Genomic DNA, 13,251 nt, shown 5'->3' with positions numbered 1-13,251 from the left:
TGATTTTAAAAGAAAAGTGAGCCTAGGTCTTGTAGAAAATGAAAGTTGATTGTGTCTCACTTTCTCATATGAATATTTATAGTAAACACAAACACTTAAGTCTTTTAAAACACTTTTTCTGATTCCAGTAGTAATGTATGTTCATTGAATAAAGGAAATACAGAGAAGTATAAGGAAGACAATAAAGTCTGAAATCCCACTAGCTGGAGAGTAGATGTTGATTACATTTTTATGTACTGTATAGTCTTCCAGACTTTTTTTTCTTTTTTTCTTTTTTCCCAGGTATTTCTGTGCATGTATACGTGTGTATACATACATCTCTATATATATTTTTATAAAATAGGATTAAACTATACATATTGTTTATTATCTTAAAAAATTAATACATTGTGCTTATCTTTCAGTTACAGTGTGTATTTGTATCATAATGTTAACCGCTATACCATGTTAGGCATTTAAATTATTGGAATTTTGCTGTTATATATTTAATGAACTTCTTTATACATAAATATTCCACACCTTACAGATTATTTTATTAAGATACATTTCTAGGATTGAAATTGCTGAGTTTTAAGTATTTAAAGACTGTTAGAAATTGCCACATTGCTCTTTAGAACATTTGTGCCAATTTACAATCCCACTAGAAGATAAGTGAGAATGCCTGCTTTTCTGAGCTGTCCTCTGTATTTGGTAGTACTGTTTTTAATCTTTGATTTTAGAAGCAAAAAAGTTTATACACATGCATAAATGCATATTCAAAAGTCTGGAAGTCTGTACAGCAAAATATAAATGGTAGATATCTGTTGATATTACAGATGGTGGTATTAACAGATAGTCAAAGTTTTCTGTGTGTTAATTTATAATTGAGTGTTTCTGGATCTAGCATACTTTTTTTTCCTTTTTTAATCCTCAACTGAGGATGTGTTCATTGATTCTCAGAGAGAGGAAGGGAGAAAGAAACACTGGTGTGAGAGAGAAATAACTATCAGTTGCCTCCCTCAAACCCGCAACCTAGGTATATGCCTTGACCAGGGATTGAACTAGCAACCAACTGAGCCACCCAGCCAGGGCTGAATCAAACATACTTGAATGTTTATTCATTATTTTTATTTGTGTTGTGAATTGCCTCTTGATAACATTTAGATGTAAGCCCTTTCTACATATCAAAGATGTTAACTCTTTCTGTATTCATCCATCATTGTGTATTTCTGATAAGTGCCTATTATGTGCCAGATACTTCTCCAGGTATTTAGAAATTATCAGTGAACAAGACAAACATTAAGAAAAACATTAAAATATACCAATTTTATAGTAGGGAAAATCTTATAAGAAGGGAAAAGTGCCAGAAAAAGTAGAATATGATAAGGAGGGTTATTAGGAAGGGAAGGGAATGGTCAGTGTGAGTCTCATTGAGAAGGTTTAAGATATATGCAAAGGTTTGAAGGAGGAAGTTAGCCTTGTGGCTATCAGGAGGAAGAGGATTTCAGGTAGAGAGTGCAACCAGCATAAAGTCACTAAGGTAGGAGCATGGCCAGGAAGGAGGCTAGAGTGGATGAGCAAGCACTTGGATTTCGAGACAGAAAGCCATTAGAGGGTCCCATTTGAATTATGTTTTAAAAGGCTCACTCTTGCTACTGTGTTGAGACTAGATGGTTGGGAGTTAAGACTGGAAGCAGGAAGACCACTAGGAGGTTGGATTATCAAGGTAGTGAGTTAAATGGAGAAGAGAAGAGCATCAAGACTTGATGTTTAGGTGCTTCAGTATAGGGGTGGGTAAAAGTAGGTTAATAATAAATAGTACAATCATTAATAAATAAATAATAATACAAGAATAAACTATGTTGTATGTACTGACAACTTTGCCTACTTAATACAGAGTAGCCAAAGACCAACTTTGCCTACTCTGTATTAAGAAGATGGGGAGAGAGAATGGACATATGGACTAAGAATTAGTGATTAGAGGTAGGAAGAGTGTCTTGAAAGCCACATGAAGACACACATAAAGGAAGAGAAAGTAATTCAGTGTGTCATATAAAATGAGGACTAAGAAGTGAGTGTTGGAATTAGCATAGACTTGATATCCCTGACAAGTGGTTTTGGTGGAAGTAGGAGGAGGCACAGTAGTGTAGTAGAGTGTAAGGGAGAATGGGAAGTTAGTATTGGAGACAGTAAGAGTAGACAACTTGTGGAGTTTTTCTACAAAAGGGAGCAGAGAACTGGGCTGTGATAGTTGGTAGATGTCATGGGACAAGAGAAGTTTTTTTTTCTTTTTTTGTGGTGGGTTGAGTTATTGCATGTTTAGATGGTAATAAGGATGATTATTTGGAAAAGGAAAATTTGAATTATGTAGAAAGAGAAGACACTTGATAGAGCAATGTCTTTGTGTAAATAATAAGAGAGGCTAGGATCTAATGTGCAATGGAGGGAATGACTTTAGAGGGGTTGACTATGGATGGTTCCTCTGTATTAACGGATGAGAAAGTGGAATATGTGTGCATACATGTGGTGAGAATCTGAGGAAGTTGTCCTTTCAGTGCTGCAGGTTTTTCCATCAACTCAGTGAGCAGGGAGGAGAAGGAGGAGTTGGTGGTTTGAAAAGCCAGATGTAAAAATCCTATGGGAATGTGGGAAAAGTGAACAGACAAGGGAAATATAGGAGGGTTGTCAGAGAGCATCAGGAGCCCCAGTTGAGGGTCATGGTAATGACTTCAGTGTGAGACTGCTCAGTGTGATTGTGATATTTTCTCCAACCACATTTAGCAGCTACAGGAGTGCTGGTAAAGTCTAAGTGGAGAGTTGAGGTTAACCAGGGTTGTATTTTGATAGGGGAAGGGACAAGGGAGTTGAGATGTATGATGACTGGCCATGGGATTTATCTTAAGGAAGGGGAGAGGATATCAGAAGGGTTAAAGTGTGAAATGTGGCAATTGGAGACTTGGGTGGAGTCACAGGATTATGGAGTGTGGTACTAAGGCAGATGATATGAGGAGTAGTAGGTGATTCTCAGTTGAGAGGCTTTAGGAAGAATGATCTGGAAGTGGTACTGAGGACTTAAGCATTTTGCTATGTATAATGCGCTCCTGCGTATAATGCACACCCATGTTTTTGTGCTCATTCTACTTGGGAATATTATACTCATGGTATGTAATCATTATAACCATGTATAATATGCATCTTTATTTTTCCCTCAAAAATTTGGGCAAAAAAGTACACCTTATACACAGCAAAATATGGGATGTATTCCATCTCCACACCCAGTGATCCTAATGCTGTGGGAGGGACAACAGTCCTGTCCCCATTTGACAAAGCTTAGGGAGAGCAATGTTCTCAGAGGACATCCAGATTTTCATTAAAGCAGTGAGGTGAGAGGAATGTTTAGGGAAAGGGGTTCAGGAATAGCAAAATTTTGCTAATCCAGCACTGTACTTTCTAAAAGCACAGTGGAAAGGTTTGTTTGTTGGGAACGGAAGAAAGGGGGTGTGCAGTCTTAGGCAGCTTAGAATGCTGGCAGTAAGGATTCCTGATTTATTCTAGGGACTGAAATAAATAGGGACAAAGGACATCATGAAGTTAGTCTCACGGAAGTGATATTGGTGATAAGACTGGTTATGGGGGGAGGCAAGGGGAATATTGGTAGTAACTATTTGACACTCTTTGGAGGCGAAGAGGTCTGGGGAAGTGGTGTTTTTGACCTCTGTTGGTGGAAGATAGGAGTCTCAATGAAGTAAAGTCCTACATGCATTGTGTTGGCCTCACGCTCAACTCCTGGACTGGGTTTCCCCTCTCCCCCACTCACTAAATTTTAATTGACATCAATTCAGAGGTTTCTGTGCTTTACTCTATATTATTAATACTTTGGCAACTTTCTATTTTTATCTCTTCTTTCTGGTCCTGTTTTGGACTGCTTGTATTAATCTGTTTCCATTGTTTTTTCCTATTTTTTTCTTTTTTCAAAGAAAAGACAGTTTTGTAGATTATTAAGTTCATAATTTTGAGTGCTCTTTTTTTCTGGTCTCTCATTTTTTGTAATGGCTTCCTTTTTGTGGATGCAATAGCTAGCTACTTGAGTGTTTCTGAAGATTGTAAATGAATTTTTTTCAAAGTTCTATAAATTATTCCTTGTCTCTGGGGTTATTTGTTTAGTTTGTTCATCTTTATTTTTTCCTCTCTTGAGCAGCTCCTTCTCCAAATGTGTCTGATTGTGGCTGTCTTTTTTTCTTTTAATTAAATTAAAAAATATATATTTATTGATTTTAGAGAGAGAGAAAGGGAGAGAGAAAGAGAGAAACATTGATGTGAAACATCGATAACATTGATTGGTTGCTTCCTATACATGTCCTGTCTGGGGATTGCACCTGCAGCCATTTGGTGTATGGGACAATGCTTCTTTCAACTGACTCACACCATCCAGGGTAGTAGCTGTCTTCTAGGCTGCTAATGTAGACATGCTCAGCTGTTGGGTGTCCAGGTGTCATTTCCACTAGGTCTCTGTGTGAGTAGGGCAGCACCCCTGGCCAGCTTCACATTAGGATGAACAGGCTGTGGTGGGGGTGAGGGGCATGTTTCATGCTAGGGGTTTAATGCTCTGTTCTGGGCTGCTGTTACCATCATAGCTTTATTCTGCACAGGTGTTTTGTATGCCTTGTCTGGAGAAGAGCCTTTTCCCTAGGTGTTCAGTATCATGTTGACACTGTTGTTTTGTGTGTGTGGGTTGAGAAGAAACAGTAGAGTTCTGCCTGACATGGAGATCTTGACAGACTTTCAGTCAATCACTCTCTGCTGCTCTCGCCTCCTGCCCTCCTTCTGACTATAGTCAGGAGATATTACTGTGGTTCTTCCAGGCAGATTTGTTTTCTGCTCTTGGATGCTTTGTTTTTATTCTGGACCACAGATTTCTTTTCCTCTGCACCTCCCATCTACTTTTCAGATTATAGAATCAGAGGTAAGGTTGGGCTAGGATTGGTGGATCTCATCTAGATTGCTTCACTTATAGCTGTCCTTACTGGCATTTTAATGAATTCCCTGGAGGTTTGACAACTTTACTTGACGCTTACGACTTAATTTGATAAATTTTGATGGGCTAATAAAAACAAGGGATAGGTGTAAGTTTGAAGAAGATTTTAGGAATGGTAGCAGTTAGAGTGCCCTCAACTATCTCTGTTATGCTCAAGTTCTAATGTCACACTACATGCTCTGCTCAAGGGAGGGCTTTAAAATACAAAATTAACCAGAATGTCCTAACTTGTTTTTTCGTTTTTATATTTCATGTCACCATCTTACTCCCTTCCACCACTTTTTCTTTTTATCTTCTCTCTCACATTACTTTGTATCCATTTATATGCTTCCTGCCTATCCAACCCTTCTTTTATCAGCTCTATTTGATTGGGGTGAAACTTTCCTATATTGGCCTATGAATGCACCATTGGATTAAGTTAGTGGCTTTTAATTTTAGCACCAATAAAGAGGTGGAGAAACGGGGAAAGAAATTAGAGTTGGGGAATTGCCGTAGGCACAAAGGGTTAGAATTTGGAGTATATGGAAGGGCTACTTTCTTTTCAGTCACCCTGGCAGATTTAAGCCTAGCCCTAGATATTAGTTGGTCAGATGATAAATTTGTTGCATTTAGAAGCTTTTTTCTACAGTTCCATCCTTACCCCTCCTCCTATTGGTGAAATGACTCTGTGAGCTGTGACAGACCCAGGAGCTTTTGCCGTAGGTTGGGAGGAAAACTGCCTTTAAGGGAAAACATTTTCATCTAGACATAAAACAACAGATGTAGATAGAAAAATAGGGACAAGAACAGTGGTAGGGGCTAACAATAAAACTTGTTAAAACATTTAGTAATTCAGATAATTAGCTATTTGGCAAGCCTAGCAGTAACCTTTGAGTTTATCTTGTTTTTAGAAAGCCGACTTTCTCTCTATATATGATAGATTTGGAGATCCTTATTTGGGAAAGAAAAAACCCTCATCACTTGAGAGGCACAGTAGCAGTGTGATAATGTATTTGATTTTGGTAGACTGTCCATCACTGGACGCAAAATGATGGCGCAGTTCCTAGTGTGACATGCAGTGTGACCAGTTGTAGTTTTTGGCTGGTCCTAGCAATGTTTCTTTTCATTGTATTTACTTTTTTGAGAGATAAAATGCATAACTGATTAATGGATGTTTTATAGATTTTCCCAAGGTGACTAACATTTCATGATCAATCTGTTCCTTAATTTCAAAAGTTCTGTTTCTAGGAGAAAGAACCACATAGAAAGTCAACATTTGTCGGATGCTGTCCTCAAAGAGTTGGCTTTTCCCAGCGATCTGGCAAAAACAGAAGAGAAAGAGACTAAAACTGCAGAATCCTTTCAGAGTGAAGATTCTTGTGTTAGGATTTTACCACTGGAACAAGTGCAAGGTCCTGAAGTATAAGGAATTATTTCTTAATTTATATATTTTATTTTCCTTTCTCATTTCTCTATCTTTGGACTGGTATTTATCTTAAGCTATAACTTAACAGCTATATATATCTTAAGCTGTTAGCTGAAAATGCTTTGGTTTGACATTTACCTATTAATATTATGTTTATAATACTTTATAGGAAAAGGTCTCTTAAAATCAATTTCTTAATTGTCTTTACTGATTAAGCTGAAATCTCCTTTCCTTTGGAAACCACACTGATAGCCACAGCACACTTTATGTTCAAGACAAGGAGACTGATTTTAGTATACCTTTTGCATTTCTCTTTACTAATTAATTTATATTCTTATTAACAATCATTTTTGTTCCTAAACTTATTTTTATAAGAATTATAAGTTCTAAAAATAGTTTTTCTAAGATAACAAAATTGAATACTTTGGAATTATATGAAAAATTGCTTCAAATTAGATCTGGGGGAGAAACTGCAAAAATGTGGGGAAAATTGTACAGGGCTTCTCCTGTCAGATTGCTTTTAAGTATTCTGTATTCTCTTTTTCAAAGAAATAAAGACTAGAATCTGAAAAGTATGTATATGCTTATGTAACAAAGATACCGTGTAACTCCAAACTGATTCAGTACTCAAAAGGCCTTGCTTTAGCTGCATTATAAGATTGATGAATGAGTGCACATTTATATATTTATGTTAAAAAATTGAAGGATGTTTGTATTTCTCTTTATGGAAAATGTCAAGTATGCATAAAAGTAGAATAGTATTAACTCCTCACATTCATAAGCAATAGAAGAAAAAATAGATAAATTGGACTTCCTCAAAATTGAACTTTTGTGCTTCAAAAGACACTATCAAGACAGTGAAAAGCCAACCACAATTTAGGAGGAATATATGAAAATCTTATATATGGTAAGGGATTAGCATTCAAAATATATAAAGAAGTTTTACAACTCAATAAAAGGAAAACCCAGTACTGTGTGTAATGGGCAAAGGATTTCAATAAACATTTCAGTAAAGAAGTTGTAGCCCTGGCTGTTGTGGCTCAGTGGATTGAGCACCGGCCTGTGAACCAAAGGGTCGCTGGTTCAATTCCCAGTCAGGGCACATGCCTGGCTTGTGATCCAAGTTGTGCCCCTAGTAGGGGGTGCGTGAGAAGCTACCACACATTGATGTTTCTCTCCTCCTCTTTCTTTCCCCCCTCTGTAAAAATAAATAAATAAAATATTAGGAAAAAAAGAAGTTGTACAAATGACCAATAAAGATGAAAAGATGTTCAATATCTTTAGTCATCAGGAATATTCAAATCAAAATCATGAGATACCATTTTGCACCTACTAGAATAGCTATAATCAAAAAGATGGACAATAACAAGTGTTGGTATGGAGATTTGAAACCCTCGTCCATTGCTGGTGGGAATATAAAATGATATAGCTGCTGTGAAAATACTGGGTTGGCCAAAAAGTCCATTTAATTTTTTCTGTAAAATAGAAGACAAATTTTTCATTTTCACCAATAACTTTTTTCATTTGGCTATTTCAAGTTATGTCGGCTATCTCCCTCTATTGACTTCTAGTGGGTAGAGGCCAGGGGTGCTGCTAAACATCTTCCAATGCATAAGACAGCCCTGGAGCAAAGAATTATTTGGACAAAATGTCAGTAGTAACCAAGGAAGTTTGCAAACCACTTGTGGCAGGTTCAGTTAGCCACAGCACCTTCTCCACACTGCAAAAGTCTTTTGCGTCTGTTGCATTTTTACCTTTTTTTGAGATGATAAGCATAATATATAGAAAATGTATCTCTTCCATCTTCAATATTAAAATGACTGCATAAAAATTCACCACTTTTGATGTTTTTCTTTTTTAAATGAATGCTGATAAGACAGCTGTCACAATACAATCTAACAAAATTGTTTAAAATGAAGTTAAAGACAGCTAAGTCCTACTAGAGACATTGTATGAACTTTTGGCCAACCCAATAGTTAGACAGTTTTATCAAATGTAAAACATAGCATTACCATGTATGTGATTCAGGAATTGTAGTCCTAAGTGTATACCCAAGGGAAATGGATATATATGTCCATACAAACTTTTACATGACTTCATAGCAGCATTAGTCACAATAAATAAAAAGGGGAAACAACTTAAATGTCCATTAAATGATGAGTATATAAACAAAATGGTCTGTGTCCATACATTGAGTAGTATTCAGCCATAAAAAGGAGTAAAGTATTAATAAGTGCTCTATTATGGATGAATCTTGGAAACATTATGCTACATGAAAGAAGACAGACACAAAGGGTTACATGTTGTAGAATTCTATTTATGCATAGGTAAATGTGTGGATACATAATAGGGAAATTGATACAGAATGCAGATTAATGGTTTCTAGAGTTCGGGGGAAGGGAGAATGGGGAGTGACTACTAATGAGTATAGTGTTTTTCCAGAGTAATGACACTCTTAGAATTAGAGTAAATATGGTTATACAGCCTTGTGAATATACTAAAAAACTAAATTTTATGCTTTCAGAGGATGATTTTATGATCTATAGATTTCATATCAGTTAAAAACTCCCATTTATCTATCCCATAGTTTCAGTTAGTATAAGATTTTGTCATGCTTGATTCATCTCTTCTGGTTTATTTTTTTCTTATGTTATTTAAAAATTCCAAACATTTTATTCCTACATATTTCTGTGTTCATCTCTGAAAATATGGACATTTTCTTTTATAACCACATGCTATCAAGACCATTAACAAACTTAATTTTTTTTATTGTCACATAGTACTCTACTCTAGTTCATATCCAATTTACTAATCTGTTTGGTTGAATTTGGGTTCAAGAAAAGTTATGTTATGGTACATTTGTTGTTATGTCTGTTAAGTCAGTGCCTTGTTGAGATAGGCTAGGTCAGTCACTATATAGATTGCCCCAGTATTTGGATTCTGTTGCTTACTCATGGTTGTCATTTTTCTTGCTTATCTCTTCCCCAGACCCTCTATAAAGCTAGATTTAATATGAATCTTTATTAGATTCATATTAAATTAATTTAATATGAATCTTTATTAGATTCATATTAAATTATTTGGGCATGTGGATAATTTTTTTTTAAAGATTTTATTTATTTTCAGAGAGAGGAGAAGGGAGGAAGAAAGTGAGGGAGAGAAACATGAATGTGTGAGAAACATCAATTGGTTGCCTCTCGCATGCCCTCAACTGGGGACTTGCCCTACCACCCAGGCATGTGCCCTGACCAGGAGTCAAACTGGCAACTTTTTGGTTCACAGCTGGTGCTCAATCCACTGAGCCACACCAGCCAGGGCTAATTTTGAACACTCCCATTCTAATAGTTTTCTGATTTAACTGACCAATGGTGGGTTCTAGAGCATTACTTATGTGTGCTGTGTTCTATTTAAAGGGAAAAGTGTTTAGTTCAATAATTTGCTATTTTTAGATACTGTTGGCTATTCAGTTGATAAAATAACTTGGTCTTTCAGTTTTTGTTTTTGTTTTTTTAAATAGACTCATCTGTTGGTTTTTGTTTACAATCATGGATGAATAATGAGAACAAGGTAAATTTTTATATGTTTGTTACCAATTTCTGGAGTTATTGGGAGAGTGAAAGTTCCTATTTCACATATATAAATGCTAAGTAGTACTGGTAATAGAAATCTTCTACTTGTGAATAGGAAGAATCCAAGATACTGCTTCAGGTAACTAGGAAGTGGAGAGTAGTTCTGGTCAGGGACTATGTATTCCTGTGCTTTTTGTGTCATCAGGATTGGCTGTCCCTTTGCTTGCTGGTTCCCTCTAGGATGTTGGGTCTCGAGGGTAAGGAGTCCTCTTTGTTTTGTTTAGTGTATCCCGAGTGCATGGCACAGAGTTAGCACATACTCAATAATTTCGTGAATGATAGGGAAGCTGTCTTTATTTGTAGGCAACTCAACCCCACACTCTTAACATCCATGATAAAAAAGAAAAGCATGATCTTTCTTTGGGATAAATTAAAAACAAAAAAATAGAAGACAACTCTAATGAGCTCACTTGAGTCATATGTCTTTCCCTATGTAAATCACTGAGCAAAGAGGTGGGTTGAGGTAAAGCACTCTGATTTATGACATGGACTGTATGTTTACTTGTCTGTGTGTGTATGTGAGCATCAGTGTCTGTATGTGCACAGATAGAGGATATGACTGATAACCCTACCAGGACCACACAAAGTAAAAAGACATGGGCTCCCCAAACGAAGGGGTGTTGAGCAGTTACATAGTTTATGTCCAATGCAAACAGTGAACTGGGATTTTAGGCCTATAGTGTCATATTTATGTAACTTGTTTATAAAATATAAGCTAAGTACTTTTAAAGCTGATAAAGAAGTTGCAGTTTTTCTTTTACTTTAGGAATTTTTAAGATAGTTTTTATATAATGATTATAAGAGTTCAAAGTAAGAGTTATTTCCCTATACCAGTTCTATTGGAACATAGCCACACTCATTTGTTTCTGTATTGTTCATGGCTCTTAATAGCTGGGTTGAAAAGTGTGACAGAGACTATGCTGGCGAAACCTGAAATATTTACTGTTTGGCCCTTTACAGAAAATGTTTGTTGACCTCTGCTCCATAAGCTTGCTCACTGTATGTCACCACTAGTAACTTTGAAGTATGAGATGGGCTTTGATAGGAAGTTCAGGTGTAGTCAAATTGAAATTGAGTTAGAAAACATGATTTCTTTGAACATTTAGAAAAATAAGGTTTCTAAAGAGAGAACATAATATTTTCCTTTGAAAGGTAATTTATTTGCTTAGTGGTTGAAGAACTGGCTTCCTGAAAACATTAGAAATCATTGATAATGAAAGAGAGAGACCATAAAACTGGAAAGCAGCAAAACAAGTACAGAAACATGAGATATTTGATAAAAGGTCGAAGAAGTGAGAGAAAAAGGAAAATAAATATTTAAAAACCTGGACTCGAGGGAGTTACTACTAGATTTCAGCTTTAACTGTCCTGATTTAGCTTTAACTGTCCTGGTATCCAAGAGACTAAAGGAAATATGTTTTGGCAGGTCTCGTCATCTAAACCACAGGTGGCAAACATAAGGTCCCGTGGGCCAAATCCAGCCCTCTACCTTGTTTCTACCTGGTGGCAGCGCCAACCTCTTGCTTAACTGTTAAGAATAGTTAACATTTATATAGTCCTAAAATTACATTTGGCCCTTTGAAGGCAACCGTAAGGCTGATGTGACCCCCAGTGAAAATGAATTTGACCCCCCCTGATCTAAACTGTAAGAACTACACCACTTAAACAGAATCAAGATGTTTTTCAGGGTCTCTCTAGTTTAGTGGGCCCATATGTAAGGTAACAAGCATGGCAGAGTGAATGGAGTTGTCAGTAGCATCCATAACCAAAAAAGGCAGCGGTGTTTTACATACTGATCTTACTCATACATATTTTTCCCTAATTTTTTATTATGAAATATTCCAACACACAGAGCCTATGTTCCACAACAGTAGCCTCTGGTACCCCTGGTGCCTTAGATCTTTATGAGCTTATATGATGTGCATTATCGCAGCACTGCCGTCTATAAGTGTGCAGTTGCATGGGGAACCCATGTTTTTAATCTTAAAAATTAGTGTGCATTTTGCAATGTAATTCTGAAGTTGGTATTGTTTGATAAATAATATGATTGTGAAATTAACTTGACACTTAGAAGGAAATATTACATTGTATTCTGAGCCTGAATGTACTTAGGGGTACATGGTACCTGGGTTGAAGAACAGAGAAACCTTTTTCCATTGTAGGTTGCTCAGTCCAACTTTGCTATTATTTTCACTTCCTGTTGCAAGCCTGTGTTACTGAAACTTAGTTACCTTATTAGTATACCAACTATATTACTAGATCTTATGAGCATGTGCATGTTTTGAGATATTAAATTTAAGGATGTGGGTCATGGGAGGAAGGTGACATTGGGGTAGGAAGAAGGGTACTTTTTAAATTATATTTTATTGATTATGCTGTTATGGTTGTCCTGATTTTTCCCCCTTTACCACACTCCACCCAGCACTCTCACTCTCTCAGGCAATACCCCCAACATTGTTCATTACCATGGGTCATGCATGCAAGTTCTTTGGCTACTGTATTTCCTATACTGTACTTTACATCCCCAGGGCTATTCTGTAATAACCTATTTGTATTCTTAATCCCCTCACCTCTTTACCCATTCTCCCCCTCCACCCTCCCATCTGGCAACCTTCCAGTAACTAACTTCTTTTCTCTGGTTTTAGGATTCTCTTTTAATCTTTAATCTTTGGCCTTTTAATAATGATGTGTCTTGGAATAGGCCTCTTTATATCCATCATAATTGGGACTCTTGGTGCTTCCTGGAGTTGCATGTCTATTTTCTTCACCAAATCAGGGAAATTTTCTTTCACTACTTTTTCAAATAGATTTCCAGTTTCTTGCTCTTTCTCTTCTACTTCTAGCATCCATAAGAGGTTAATGTTGGAGCTCTTAAACTTGTCATAAAGGCTATTTATACTGACCTCATTTGGGGGGGATTCTTTTTTCTTGTTCTGTGTGGTTGTTTTTTTGGCTCCTTGTGTTTCAAATCATTGATTTGATTCTCGGCTTCATCCATTCTACTGTTGTTTCCCTGTTAATTGTTCTTTATTTCACTTGGTGTATCCTTTGCTTCTGAGTGGGTCTTTTTTATGCTGTTGAGGTACTCACTAAGTTCCTTGAGCATCCTTATAACCAGTGTTTTGAACTCTGCATCTGATAGATTGCTTATCTCCATTTCATTTAGCTCTCTCTTTCTGGACTTTTGATCTGTTCTTTCCTTT

The 13,251-nt window shown here is 36.5% G+C and overlaps 1 protein-coding gene across 14 annotated transcripts in view; it reads left to right on the top strand.

The window, feature by feature from the left end:
• Nucleotides 1-13,251, top strand: part of CEP192 (centrosomal protein 192) — a 137,743-nt gene that overhangs the window by 7,585 nt on the left and 116,907 nt on the right. For 8 of the 14 annotated variants that reach the window (XM_045849775.1, XM_045849774.1, XM_045849773.1 and 5 more), the window contains 2 exons: nucleotides 6,230-6,405; nucleotides 9,937-9,986. The exons of 2 other annotated variants lie outside the window; for them this stretch is intronic. In XM_045849775.1, the coding sequence (XP_045705731.1) occupies nucleotides 6,230-6,405; nucleotides 9,937-9,986 (226 nt within the window). The remainder of the gene's footprint in view (nucleotides 1-6,229; nucleotides 6,406-9,936; nucleotides 9,987-13,251) is intronic. 4 more of the 14 variants (XM_045849777.1, XM_045849784.1, XM_045849783.1 and 1 more) reach the window with 1 other exon arrangement.

The sequence above is a fragment of the Phyllostomus hastatus genome, unplaced genomic scaffold, assembly GCF_019186645.2.
Source record: "Phyllostomus hastatus isolate PE091 unplaced genomic scaffold, TTU_PhHast_1.1 phas_contig_80, whole genome shotgun sequence".
Lineage (NCBI taxonomy): Eukaryota > Metazoa > Chordata > Mammalia > Chiroptera > Phyllostomidae > Phyllostomus > Phyllostomus hastatus.
Note: the sequence above shows the minus strand (reverse complement) of the source record. Positions and strands in the feature narration are given on the sequence as shown.